Source organism: Fulmarus glacialis, unplaced genomic scaffold, assembly GCF_000690835.1.
Source record: "Fulmarus glacialis isolate BGI_N327 unplaced genomic scaffold, ASM69083v1 scaffold34229, whole genome shotgun sequence".
Lineage (NCBI taxonomy): Eukaryota > Metazoa > Chordata > Aves > Procellariiformes > Procellariidae > Fulmarus > Fulmarus glacialis.
In genome coordinates, this window is record NW_009231947.1 from 22462 (window position 1) to 37142 (window position 14681).

At 42.6% G+C, this 14681-nt stretch overlaps 2 protein-coding genes across 2 annotated transcripts in view; one reads left to right on the forward strand and one right to left on the reverse strand.

Annotated features, from left to right (window-relative positions):
* The window catches only part of SFXN1 (sideroflexin 1), a 27968-nt gene extending 22160 nt beyond the window's left edge, over positions 1 to 5808 (forward strand). The window contains exons 9-11 of the mRNA XM_009584741.1: positions 3240 to 3289; positions 3948 to 3995; positions 5435 to 5808. Coding sequence (XP_009583036.1) covers positions 3240 to 3289; positions 3948 to 3995; positions 5435 to 5531 — 195 coding nt within the window. The 3' untranslated portion in view covers positions 5532 to 5808. The remainder of the gene's footprint in view (positions 1 to 3239; positions 3290 to 3947; positions 3996 to 5434) is intronic.
* On the reverse strand, positions 5402 to 14573 carry KIF20A (kinesin family member 20A). The gene is made up of 18 exons (XM_009584740.1): positions 14415 to 14573; positions 13845 to 13934; positions 13594 to 13713; positions 12986 to 13124; positions 12706 to 12893; positions 12474 to 12618; positions 11353 to 11553; positions 10985 to 11096; positions 10814 to 10885; positions 10081 to 10224; positions 9834 to 9999; positions 9413 to 9577; positions 8636 to 8775; positions 8439 to 8541; positions 7601 to 7808; positions 7118 to 7209; positions 6689 to 6826; positions 5402 to 6159 (listed from the first exon to the last, which is right to left on the reverse strand). Exons 1-18 carry the CDS (start codon positions 14571 to 14573, stop codon positions 5887 to 5889), a joined length of 2655 nt encoding a protein of 884 aa, XP_009583035.1. The 3' UTR covers positions 5402 to 5886.
* Positions 14574 to 14681: the final 108 nt, after the last annotated feature.

The window sequence follows — 14681 nt, forward strand, 5'->3', positions numbered from 1 at the left end:
AAATAGTCAAATCGTTGTGAAATAATGAAGAAAATAGAATGAAGTTCTGCAGTAAGATAGAGAGAAAGAAATGCTTCTGGAATGCTGGTCTCAGTGATAGCAGGCTATCATCCTCTGAAACTTGAAATAAGATGTAGGTTATATGGCACTATTCGTCCCCCATATTCTGTTAATGTTTTGCACGAGGACATTGTGATGGTAACATTAGTATGAATTAACAATATTCCCAACAGTTATTGCTAGAAAATGACTCAAGAATGTTTTTAGAACAAAACCACATACTTACTGCTTCAAAAAGAATCTAATTATTTCTTGACTTGAAAAAATATTGTTTTATATATATGTGCTTTTGCTGTAGGTTTCAGGAGTGGCTTTGGCTGCCTTTTATGCAATTATGCACTGTAGTAGTTCTTGATTAGGCTGTATAATGTCTATGTTCATTATCCCTACTGACGTACACTTGACTAGCTCTGTGCAGAACCAAGTTATTTTATCTGCTGCAGCAGGAGGATCCATAAGCAACCTTGCTCTGAGGCGCAGCATTTATAGATTTATTTTAGTTCCAGGTAATCTTTCTCCTAAGGAAGGAAATAGTTTTTTTTCCATAGAAACTTCTGAAAATTCCAATCGACAGTGAATGTTTAATTTATATTACTACGCTTACAGCTTCAGCTACTGTTTCTCTCCTGCATACTGTATTAACATTCAAGTTGATTCCAGAAATTTCCTCATATATCCTTAAAACAAGCTCCTTGGGGTCTCTTAGGCTGCAACTAAAATACGTGTTCAAAACTGTTATAAGCATCATTCTTGAATGTCTTATGCCTTAGAGTCCTCCATGCATTCCTAATTTAACTGTCATTTCATTTTCATTATCCTTTTTTTTGAAAACAGGCATAGCTAGCCTAGGAAAGCTGACAGATTTTGAGATCCAATAATGAAAGGAAGCAGTTAGAAAAAAGCTGATTCTCCTTATGGCTTTTGTTTGCTTAATTATCATTTCTCCATTTTCTCCGTTTGTACTAACCACTAAAGATGCCATAAAGACATCTGGAAATTAAATCCTAATTCATCAATTTTAACTTCTTCCAGAGTTAAATGATAGTTCTCTAACACAGTAAATTCTTCTGCTGTCTTGTACTTCTCCATTTTATCTCCATTTACATCTCTTTTATGCAGGATGTAGAGCCTGCATTTGAGTTTTGCTTTATTGTTTTACATTGTTCCCTGGGCAACTCCAATTCTTAATATTGACCTCCAGTGTTAGAGCTTTACCTCACCATCTTTCTTGAATAGTGCAGCCTGGTAACATTCTTGAAAAATAAAGGCTGTAACTCAGGTCAAGTGCCTTGGCAAAAAATGTTCCACCACGTGAAATAGATGGTTGTTTATATTGTGTGTACTAGTAGACACCTCTCTCTCTCAGATTAATGACAAACTCTGATAAAGGCCTGAAACCATCTATTACTTTCATGACACCCTCCAACAGTCTTTTCAGTTATAAAATCATATTTGGGGCTTTTCTGTTATGTGCTCACACTGCAATGCATAGCATCCCTATCCCTTAATTCTCCTCAGAGACTGAAGTCATTGGCAGTACAGAGTTTGACTTGTGTTCCCAAATACGTGTAATATTTACCAATGCCACAGTCGTACATCCCTTCCCCTGTCAGTCACGCCATCTCTTGTCCCCCAATGTATAAAATGTAAAGCATTTTGAGTGAATTTATTTCAGCTGAGAGTCAAATTGAAGGTGAATTTATTTAGTGGAATGCCAGAACAGCAGAGCACTGCTGCATTCACTCTTTATCCTTTTTGCTATTGCTGTCTTTTTCCATTTGTTATCTATTGTTGCAGGTTATTGCTGAATTGCACAGTTCTTCCTGCACTCATTCCTGGATTACAGATTGACTCCAGGGGAAAAAAAAAAAAAAAAAAAGAAAAAAGAAGCAATCTGCTACATCATTTCTTCTCCCTCAGGCTCTGGATAAAGTTTAATCCACACAGGCTTGTTTTCCATGCCTCTTACGCTGCTGTGACCTTCCTTAGCACCAAGCTTTGTCCTACCGAGCTTTCTAAACTTCTTTTTTCTATTTCTGCTTTCAAATAGTGCCCATCTTTTGTTCACCAGTTTCCCCTTTAACTTCTACATCTTAAGAAATGCTTCTTACAGAAAAAAAACATCGTTGTTGAAAACACCATCCACTGTAATGTGTGATTTTTAACTCATTAGCTGTTTTGTTTTAAAATCTACTTCCTGTTATCATAGCAGTTGTGTACGTCCTACTTACTGGAGACACTGATTTTATTGTAGCAACAGCCCATTGCAGCAGTGTAATTTAAACAGGTCTGGTTTTATTTCATAAGTAATTAATTTCAAATAAAATTCTAACGTGGGGGAGTGGATTCCTAAATCATTTAAAGGCCTACAAGAAAACTATCATATTTCTTGGCATATGTTCAAGTTCTGCAAAAGTTACAGTAGTGAGGAATACGCTAAAAATGCACCCATAGGTTACGTGTTACTTTCTCAGCCTTGTTTCCCCAATTCTTCTACTCTTTTTCCCTTTAATAAAAGGTGGACTCTTGCAGAACTGGAGTGTACCGGACTGTCCTACAGGGGCAAGTTCCTACACATCAAAGCAAATCATAAGACAGGAGAAAGGGCTATGAGAGGCAGACATACGCTTTTGCTTGACACCTCCCTTATTTATGGCTGGTGGCTGCAGTTGCTGTTGCTCTCAAAGTAAATCTCCAGTTGTAAGGTAAAACCATTTGATGTCACTGCAGAGAGAGGAGCCGTAACCAGACCTAGCTCTTCTTAGGGATACCTGGGCAAAATTCACTGTGCCCTTAGGAGGTGTGGCAGCACCTTGCACCTGCAGTACCGCTCCAAACACTGGCTGTGTTGCTAGCTGCTGCGGGCTTGTGTGACTCAAAGAAATGGCCCAGGTACTCAGGATCAGGTCATAAGTAAAACAGTCAGCCACCTGTTGTAGTTTCTGAGGGACACTTACGCCAGATAACAGCGTACATTGATATCACTGGGAATTTTATTACCTTTCAAAGGGATTGGGCTCTCAAATTGGGACTCAGCTTTAAGGTATGCTGGTAATTGTTTTGCCTTCATCATGTCCAAGTCTTTTAGGTGCAATCTGTCTCTTACAAGAATTCCAGGAAGGTGGGAAGAGGGGGGAGAAAAGATACCATACTCACTGTGTGCGGTTTATTTTTAACAGAGATTTCCTTGGATGAGTGCTCCCATTCAAGTTGGATTAGTCGGATTCTGGTAAGTGATTTCTTTGGCTTGTGTCTGCTATTTTAAGAGATACTTTTAGGTTTTTTGGAGGAAGTAGCAATATTTGCACTTTGTTTAAAGAAAAAAAGTTGAGAGGAGTTAATGAGGCTACAGCAGTTACTTCACTTCCATATCTGTAACTGATAATACCGTATTAAAAAAAAAACCATTAGTAATGAAGAAGCTGCCAAGAAAAGCAGGGGGAAGGAGAAAGAAAGGGAGTGGCAAAAAAAAGCATGTAGCAGCTTGATTAGAAAAGATGCTTTGGCTGCTACCTCCATAAACAATAATTGAAATCTAATCCTGTAGGGTTGACGAATTCTCGAAACATTTGGTTAATGGAGAGTTTCATTTGCTGTTGTCTAGCATTTTATGTTGTCGTGCACACCAATGCAAAACACTGAAAGGATGTATAAATGATAATTTTATACACATTTGTAAGCATGGTATTGATGCATTTAGTACTACATAGTAGGTAAATTATTTCATAGGTATAACACAGTGAGAAATAAAGGTTACATAGCACTCCATTGAACTTTACCTCACTGTATACAAAAAAAAAAGCTTTCTGCCTAGAAGACCATGCCCAAGGGTTTTGAATTTTGTTTTAGCACCCTAAATATTGTAAACCCATTTTTGTCTCCTCTAGTCTTGTGTTTGCAACACCCCTGTGTTGTGCACTGTTTCCTCAAAAAAGGTACGTATTCCTGTTACGTTATTCTCACTTTAATGTTACACTCCCAGATGCATGCAAGGTACTGCAAAAAGACAGAAACAAGTGGTCATTGCCTCCCAGAGCATACAATCTTAATTCCCATATAACAAGTGTGATAAACATGAGAATATTCAGAAAAGTAATAACTATGTTACTCATCAGGTAATATAAAATAGTTGAATCCAGCTCATTTGTTTACAAACTCCTAGCAGCTTGAGATGCAGCTACATAGGGGGATAGTGAACGAGAGGTTTAGGTGAGTAGTTTAACTACGCTATTTCAAGCTGAGAAGTTTGAGCTTGATAATAAGGCTAGGAATCACTGGAATGATTCATTAAAAAAGCTAATGTGGTCCAAACAATATATTCGTGTCCAGTAAGGTTATGGCTTCATTAAGTACAGTCAGAGCCCATTTTATTTTCAGCTGGAAACTCCTCTGGTTATACAGAACTTGACTATACGTGCTTATTAATATTTTTCCAGAAAGAATTTTGCATCAATACAAATACCTCAGTACTGAAAACTGTCTTAGAAACAATATTCATTATAGCTGAAATCATAATGAAACCTGGATGGGTTACCTACAAATAAAGTTAGCTTAATTTGCAGTATGTAGGTATGAACAGGGTCTTAAATTCCTAAGCTGTCCCTCTCATAGTATTAGTGGTTGTCTAAACTTGACAAGCTGCCAAACATAGCTTAAACGATGCAAGCTGGAGCTGAATCCTTTAAAATCTTGAGCAACTAAAGTAGCTTTTGACTTCCAGAAAACAATACTTAATTCTCATCTGATGCAATTGTTTGAGTACAACAAAGCAGTCTGACACCATCTGTTTCCCTGCCTGGCATAGAATAGAGAATTGTGGTAAATGAGTGTCATTAGGCTACCTGGAGATGACTTTACAAACTAGCATAGCAAGGGTGGTACAGTTCTTGATTTTAACCAGAGCTCTCTGTTTCATAGGAAGATAAGGCCTTAAACTGTATTTAAGAAATTGCAGCTGTTTAAATGACCTGGCAGCTTAATTTGCTTTACTGTGAGATGACTCTTATAAAAATAAACTTTTTATTCAACTGAATAAAATCAGGCAGTAAGTTAAATAGGCAAATACATTATATTTCATAAAAACACCTCTGAGAAGGTAAGTTTCTATTGCCAGCAACAACCTCAAGCAACTAAGTAGATTTCTACCCTCATGGTAGTAGCAACAGCCATTTCTTGACTCTGTAGACTATCTTATTGCCTTTTAAGTGGGGTTTCATTTGCCCCTGGTCTGTGAGCATGATTCCTTCATAAGAAGTTAAAAAAAGATCTGAAAACTCTTTTCACAATCCAGGAAGTTTAACCAGATGCATCATCCGTCTTATTTTACATCCAAGTGCTTGTTATATGTAACCATTTTACTGTTTCTTTTGCTTAGTTCTATGTCTGTAACACGCTTGGAGCCAGAATTGCAAGCCAAGATCCAAGAGAACAGCCCTGAACTAGAACGTGTATACTTTAATAAAGGATTATAATTCAAGGAAGGGAAAATATCTTTCAAGGAGGATCTTGCGAACTTATTTTTGAATTATGTGCCAACATAGTTGAAGATGAGAACTCACTTTTAACTTGTCCTTTTGTTAAACAACTTTGATCATCTGCATTATTTTATATTTAAAGACTTTCCTTGTTGTAGTGTTTAAATTACAAAAGGCCATTTTGTCCACTTTGGTATCGATTAAAAGTTTAACCATACATATCAAAAAATGTTTACATAAGCTCTCAAGCAGCTACAATAACAATAAACAAGCACACAAAGAAAAATAGATGCTATTATATCGGATTTGCCACCTGTTCCAGTAATAGTGGGGCAGGGATCTCTGTGAAAAGTCATAGAGCAACTGAACGAAGTTGCCACCCTCTGCCAGCAACAGGACGGGTAGCTGAACGTGACAGAAGGTTGTGCAGGAAGGGCTTTTTACCAGGAGGTTGATTAGGTTGTAAGTTTTCCCTGTTGGCACAGAATCGTTTCTTTAAGGTAGATGTTGGAGGAGCCTGGAGCTTCTGCACAGTGTGGTACTGTTCAGCAATACAAGCTGCTTTCTTCCTCAGGTCTAGTTTTACCAGCATCATGTTGTTCTGCAGTTCTGCCAGTGTTTGGTCCTGAGAAAGGGAAGGCAATATATATAAAGATATGACAAGTTGCCTAACTCCCTGGTTACTATGAACTGAAGAGGATAAACTGCCTTTGCCAAAATTCACTAACTGGTGTGCTAAATAAGGCTGTGCATAAAAACTTCTACTGTCAACAGTGTAGCAGTTCAATAACGAAATAGCAACAATAAGGCTAGGAAAAAGCTGAATCCATCCTCCTGCACGCATGCTGCCATAGCAACTATGATAGAGTGAAGTGAATAAGGAAATGAGAACTCTGAATTCTCCTACTTTAAGCACAGGCTGTCAGTTAACCAAACAGGAACAACTTGGGTCTCCTTTGGAGAGTTAAATATGCAGTCTGACTCAGCCATTGAAAAAATTGGCAATATAGCTCCCCTAATGTAATAGACATTATGTGTCTAGAGAATAAGTCATTTTTATTTGCAGCTGCAAGAACTTAGGTTATTCTGGTGATTATGGCAAAGTGCATAGACTAAATCCCCCTGTGCAACCCACAACAAAACAGACACGTTACCTGTCTAGCCAGAATGTCATCACACATACAGAGGGCTTCTCGAAGTTTCCCTGCACTTGTACTGTGGCAGCACGCCCTCTCTGCAGACTGAAGAGACTCCCCAAGTTTTTGTAATTCTGAACGCAGCAATCTGACATTCTACAGGAGAAAGATTTAATACAACAGCTAGCTTTGATATTGCTCTGCAAACAAAGCCACTCCAGGGTAATTCAGACATGCGGTACTGAGGGAGGATCCCATCTGAGTGATGTACACAGGGATCGCACATACCACAACCTTCTATCTCTAGTAAGGGTTTGTTTTCAACAGACCCATTTCAACATCAACCATTTGTTTGAAAACCTGGAAACAGCAGCTCCAAACACTGTTTAAACTGGCAACCACCTTGCCCTGCAAGTGTTCCTTTCTGTAACACAGAGATGGAGTTACCTTCTGGCCATCCTCCAGCTTCCTGTCTACATCCACGGTAATGGGTTTGGCAGAGGGAGGCGGCTCCAGTAATTTCTGGTATTTGCGCAACTCTAGGAACAGACAAAAAGTGGTGAGCAAGAGTACATTCATAAGCTTTCAGTTTTTCTGAAGTCAGGACTTCCCTTGAGACGAGCTGCCACAGGCAAGCTGAGAAAAGCTTTGAGTTTGTGCAGACATGCACAAACTTTCCAGGCTTCTTTCCTTTCAGTTACGCAAAGGGACTTTAGAATCTGAACAGGGACATAATCCCGCCCCAAAGTCCATTTTCATGTGAAAATGAAGTGAAACCCTGTCCATCCAGCTCATTATTCCTATCATCTACAACTAGGAATAGTGGTTTCAGGATGTTTGAATCCAATGTACCCTACTGAAAAAAGTATCTCTAGCCCTCTAAGGATTGTTCGGGCATAGTTCAGAACCAGTGCAGCATCACTACCTTACCTGCTGTTGCGGTATTTAACTCCGTTTGACATTGCTCCAATTTGGCTTTGGTATCTACCAGCTCCTGTTGCAGACCACATGAGGTAGCCACTCGCTTTGATCGACGCAAGCCTTGCCCTGAGTCCTTTTGCTTAGTATCCAGACTCTCCAATTTTTGTTTTGCCTCCTGCAGAGCAGCTTGGAGCTCCTCAATCTTCTCATCACGCTCCTTAGAAAGCAAGTTTGTTCAAATATTCAACAAGATTTTCTTAACACAGCTTTTCTGAAACTTTCAATGTCTTTCTTCCGGGAGACTTTCTCAATCACACACTTCACATGTTGGACCCAGCCTTTAATATCCTTTAAGTGAGAACAGTGAACCCATTTCCTGGGAGCCTAAACCACTTTTTTACAGAGTTGGCATCTTCAGAGATGTCTGCAACAAGTCCCATAGGCCACTCAAATGCCATAGCATGAAAAATGTAGATAGGCCCATACCCATCATCACAACTAAGAAGAGAAATTCACAGAACTTGTGTTAATCTGAAGAGTGCAAAGCAAGGCACTAGTGAAAAGAGTAAGGGGGGAGAGAATCATGTTGAACAAATAGAGGAGTCAGAATAGTTGCATATTAGTTTCTAGATTAAGGGCTGAAAATTAGAAAGCCTAGTGAACTACATAAAGCAGTAGAAAAGCGAAAATTGTAGATCAAGCTATCAAATAATATCACAAAAAATACCACAAAAAGCAAAATCTTTCCATTCAGTTTGCATAAGTCACCTTCCTGGACCCAAGTACCCCACGTCCTCTCCCAACCCACTGCCACTTTCCTAATGTCATTTCATTGCCCTGAACAAACCTGGATCTCCTCCTGGTAATAGTCAGTCAGTGACTCCTTCAGGTTGTTCAGTTTATCCTCGTACAGTTCCTCCAGCAGCTCCTTCTGAGCATCCACATGTTGGCTACAAAGAGTAAACAACTACACGTCACGGTCTGGCAGTTCTTGGTACTGTAGCTCACCCTGAACAAAGGAAGGGAGATCAGCACAAGCTATACCTGCACCATTGCTCCTTCTGTTGCATGTGCTCCAGCATCTCATTGCAGATCTCCTCACGGAGGCGCATTTCTAGTTGCAGCTTCTCCTGCCGCTCTTGCACCAGCAGTCCTCGTGCAGCTTCAACTACACGCAACAAGTCCTGCAAGAAGGACACAAACTCCATTGCCCACACTGCACATCAGAATTAAGACCTAGAATAAACTAGGTGAAGCCATATCTGTAGACTGGGGTGATCTAGGTTGAAGATTCTTTCAGTCACTTGGAAAGGGAAGTTGCCAGGTTTGCTCTTAATTCGTCTCCCATGAGATGGCTTAAACACCACCGCACTCCAGATGGAGCTTTCTCCAGAGCAGCTTCTCCTACTGCACTGCCCAGGGCTGCACCTGCATTTGCTACCTTGACACATTTAAAACTCAAGTCTCTGTAGGTAAATGACTTCCATCTTGATCTTTCAGCTATTCCAGCTGCCCGCTTTGAATATCTAGGAAGTTTGATTATTTTTCCTCGATTTAGCCATCTGTTTTGCATATTTTCTGATCTCTAGATTTCCCTTGTAGAGTAGGGATTATAGGTCTGCACCCAAGCTCTTACTGCCCCTGTTCCACAGTGGAATGTTTTCCTCATGGATTCCCAATTTCCCAGGTCCCATATCCTTCTGAGGTTCTCTGTCATCTCTTGGTATAATGCCGAGCTCCAGGCCCACCTCCCAGGCCAAAGCTAACAGTCATGTTCTTGCCCCTCTATCCATAGAGGCTGTAAAACAAATCACAACCCACCTCCTTCTCATACATGGAGACATCTGCTTCATCCTCACTGTCTTCTTCTGATTCCACTTCTTCCTTTGCCGCTGCCTCCTGACCCTGGCTGGTTCGCCTGTTGTGCTCTTTGATGATTGATTGTATGGATGGAAGTCCCAGCTTTGTGGGAGGTGCCTGAACAAGCTGAAGGGGAAAAGGCCATCATTACTAGTCCACAAAGCCTGGAAGTTGCATAGTCTTTAAACACGGCACTTCTCTGCAACCTGTCAACCCTTTCACAGTTTAGCAGAATCTGGAAATACTGTAAAGGTAATAATCCACTGGAGAAGCGCAGGGAAGACTTGCAAGCATCCCCTCTGCCTTGTGATAGAAAGGGGCCCATTCCCACAGAAGCAGGATGTATCCTGACCATGCCACGATCCTGGTGTGTGCTACTTACCTGGCTGGCAATGGCTGAGAACTTGGCTACGTACAGAGTTTCATCATATGTAGATGCACACTGGTTGATGTTGACAATCATGCAAGAGCGCCCACGTCCAGTGAAGAAACCCTGGAACACACGGGTTAGCTTGCTATCCCGGAAGGGAACCACAGTCTGCTTCAATCTATGGGGAGAGACAAGAGTGAGCCCATGGAAAAGCAAAACAGCCTGCCCACATGCTCCCTATGGAGTTCTGGATACTCACTTGGACTGCTGGTTCTGGCGCAGGGCAGCAATGCAGCGACCCAGTGTGTGGAGGGAGGTATTGATGTTGTTTGCTTCTTTCATTCGGTCCCCACTTTTCTGGTCTTTGCAGCGCTCTGACCCCGCAAGGTCACACAGGGATAACCTGAGGAAAACACAGGCGATATTCACATGACCTATAGGTTTGTCCTGTTCTAGCCACGTTTACAATTCAGACACCCTGCGATCACCTACCCTGCTCACCTTCCCAGCTTCCCCATAAGGGCACAGAAAGCTTTTGGGTGTATGGGCTATTGCTGGACAGAAGGACCTACCCCTAGGTGTAGAGGTTACACAAGTAACACCAACACGAGCTTTGCAGTGTCAAGTTCAAAGATTCTTTGCCAGTCCTCAGGACAGCTACTTCCTGGGTACTGAGACAACCCATTTCCAGATAACTGCATCCCAGAAACAGGCAATGGCAGCACTCAGATCAGCCCCACTGCAAGGGTAGGGTTACTCACATTTACCTTCACTCAAAAAGCCTGAGAGCTACCTCAAGTTGTACTTTGCAGTACTCCTCACAAATTCCTCAGTCAGTTCCAAGACTTAAGAGTGGAAACATTTACTCCTTCCAAGTATTTTCAACAAGACCTTCCTCAAGATACTTCCCATACCCCAGATCCACAACAAAAGAGACAGGAAAGTTGAGTCCACAGAGAACACCCCCAAATCCTAGAGAGCATGAAACTTACTCGCTGATTTTTGGAACAATTTCGCTGCCACCTCTTTGCAAGTGCAGAATCCGAATAGAGAAGACACTGTGACTGTAAAGAAACACGCAGATGTTTTAAAAGGGAAACACAACCTTTAGTAGCCCCTCAGAATTGTATGTCTGCCTAAACAACCCCGCTCCTTCTTCAGACCTGCGACTGGAGTTCTGGTTCATGTGGGTGCTAGCAAAACTCTGGTTTTTCCGACCCAGTTTCAGGAGCTTCCAGGCCTCGTCAGCATCCCGGACATTGATCCAGTTCAGATCTGGAAAAGCAGGCACACATTGGGCAAGGCAGCTACGAGACTGGCAGAAAACTTAATTATCTCAGCCCCAACTTCACCATCGCATTTGCTTGACATTAACAGACTTAACATTCCCATAATCCAGACATCTGAGACCTCTGAGAGACCATAGAGAACTCCCCATCGTGCTCCCCAACACATCACTGCTAAGCCACCCACCCAGTCAGTCCTCAAGTCTCCCTAGCAGGCCACTAAAAATATCTTTCAGGTAAATTACCTTTCACATAAGCGTTGCCAGTCTGGTCTTCGCAGAGCCGCAGTGTCTGCCTCTTGCGGTTCTGGCCAGGTAAAGCTGGTTCTAACAAGTCATAGATGAACTCATTGTAAATCTCAAAGAAGGAAACCCAGATGGAGAACTCCATGTCTCCTGCGTTGGTGAGTGAAATGCGATCCAAGTCAGCCCAGCGAGGGCCCAGTTCTGGGGAAAAGATAAAGAAAAAGAAGTAAAAAAAATCAGGATTGCAGCTTTTCATGGATCCAACCTGATTGGTTTAGTTATAGACTGAGATATCTTTCTTCAGCAGTAACACTATCCCAGGCTCAAATCTATTCTATATACCTCCTCCCATTTGGACCTACACTAATGCCTGTCCCCAGTCAGCCTACAATTCCCTTTAACTGTATCCCTCTTTCTATGTAAGGACTTTTTATACACTTGATCTCGACTCCAGAAGTATATAGGATATTTCAAACATATAGTGTAAGTGAAGTTTTAGTCCTTGTTACCTCAATCACTCCATGCTTCTGGATACCTAATCAGCTAGTAGTTCCTAGGTTTGAAAGTCTGGGCACAAGTGCTCAGTGCAACATGCCACTGTAGCACCCTGCTTTCCAGCTATCCCCATCACATGGCATTCAGCTGCTCAATAACCATATCCCTTGAATGAAGTAAGTGGGTATCAAACAACTTTTCATTTCACAAGGCTTGAGTTATTATGCAGTGGTGAGTTCTTCATACGTTGGCAAGACATACAAAGTTCTTCAGCCCCGACATCCTTATCTTTTAAAGAGAAAATTGTGAGACTACAGCATCTTTGTTCCCTTACCCACAACACAGCATCCAAATAGCCATCACCCTTTCTTCCCCCATCCTCCAACAACAAGCAGCAGGTAGTACACAATAGGTTTCCAGACATACCTTCTGTCTGGCTGACGTACGTTGGCAAGGCATACAAAGTTCTTCAGCCCCGACATCCTTATCTTTTAAAGAGAAAATTGTGAGACTACAGCATCTTTGTTCCCTTACCCACAACACAGCATCCAAATAGCCATCACCCTTTCTTCCCCCATCCTCCAACAACAAGCAGCAGGTAGTACACAATAGGTTTCCAGACATACCTTCTGTCTGGCTGACATCTGAATGGTTGGTGAGTTGGCTAGATGAAGAGAGGCCAGCAACCCCACTGTCAAAACTGCCACTGGTGGTGGCCTGGAGCTGAGATTCAGCACTGTGACTCCTCTTCAGTGGCGTTAGCAGCTCCTCCTGGAAGGAAACAGACATGAGCACGTATGTAGTATGAAACCATCCTTTCCCTATTACTATTAAACCTCCTAGAAGCCACATGCTTACCTCCCAGAGACCGCCCCGCAGCATGGTCTGCTTCTTGGTCTCTTCCTGCCGCACCTGCCTGCTGTCCAGCCAGATCACCTCGTTGGAGAGGGAAGGCTTCAGATCCATGGCTGGGTACAGCCGGTCCCCCACACTGTTGAAGATGACTGCTAAGGAGCGGGGCAGAATCCCACCATCTTTGTTGCTGCCTGAAGCAGGAAAAACAACAGCAAGCTGAGGATTCACATGTAGAAGCAGACAACTCCCTCAACAGGCTACTAACACCCAGTGCTTTCCTTACCCTGAATAGTGTGAGTCTTCCCTGAATTGGTGATGCCATAGGTGTAAACCAGCCAGTTCTGCCCATTCAGTACATCCTTTACCACCTGCTTCATTGTCTCATCAAAGAACAATTTCTGCCCCACATCTGGTCCAAAGATCTGTAAACAAGACAAATGAAAAATGCCCTCATGTAGATCTTTCCTATCTTTTGACTGCTGGTGGTTGTTCCATGTAAGTGGATATTACGTAGTCCTTTGTCCCCTCCACTAGCCCCACATCATAAGCAACAGACCCACCAGTAATTCCAGTCCAAGCCCCCTACAAAAACAAGCTGTTCATTTTCTTAATCCAGTAACATCTGATACCACTACAGCCTCTAGTGTGTTTAGAGCCTCATGAACAAGAGTTTGGCATTTGCTGCCGAAAAAGTTGTCAGGATCAGCTTAAAAAGAGGAAAAACTAAAGAAATGGCAACAGAAACAAATGTAAGTGGAGAGGATTGTACGAGACTACATAGTTCACACAGTGCATTGGAATCAGTGTGCATTAGTAAGCCAGCTTTTCAAGCTGAAAGGCTGGTTTACGCTTGAAAAGCTTCCAGATGGGTTGTTTGTCCCAGATACCTACCTGAGTGAAAGAGAATCTATGTGCTGCTTGTCCCACTCCACGTTCTGTGCTCCGCATGGTAAAGGAGTCCTTGGGGGCTTTTAGAAGAAGGGTCTCCGAATTCTCAATGCAGACACAGCCCTAAAGAACACATAAAGCCCCATCATTGCAATGGCTTACAAGAGGCCATACCATAGACAACAAAGGATAATAGCATCTCTCAGCAGGCACACAGGCAACCAGCTCAGAGACTGCTTCATTCAGTGTCTCACCTGGTCTTCCCCTTTTTCCACTTCTGTAGATTTCAGAGGTCGAACTCTCAGATACACCTTTAATTTTCCATTATTGTCTTCAGCTACAGCCTGCAAAAATCAGCACTGGTTAAACACGGTAGCCAGAGAGGCAGCACACAACCATCCGTCAGAACTCTAACAGGAACCAAAGCATGGAACACACGCGTGGCTACCCTGACTAGTGCTCAGTAACTAATGGACACTTCTCTGGTCCCAAAATCCCCAGCAATGCCAGAAGCTTTCTCAGGCATTTCCAGGCACACCAGCATTTATTTCGTTTATCTAGTGAATCAGACCAACAACCTGAAGACCAACAACCAAAACTAGCCCCCAAACCAAGCACCACACTAAAAGGCATCACGTTAAGGGGCACTTACTGACTGTGCTCTTCATAGTACACTGCTCATTACAGGAACTGCTCCCCCAATGCAACATTTTGTTCTAGCCTCGTCTGTCGGCCCTGAAAAAATATCCCCACCCCTTGGGCCAGAGACAGCAGCCACAAGTCAAAACACTGCCCTGTTTGTGACAGAAGAGTTCCAAGCTCACCTGCTGGGAGCCCTCCAGATCTGGAGAGATGGCAGAGAACTCCGACAGCAGGTCCTTGCGCACATCCGCCCCAAACCCTGTGGCTGTGGATTCAAGAACAGGAGAGGCTGCAGCATCATCATCAGAGAACAGCCCTGGAGAGGCAAGTGTTTGCGCCATGGCGTCTCACACAGCTCCTGGAGAAAAAGGGGCACAGTGAGGATAGGGTGATATTACAGCAGTCTTCTGGGAGTCCACGCTTTGCTCCCCACGCGTACACCCCACTAC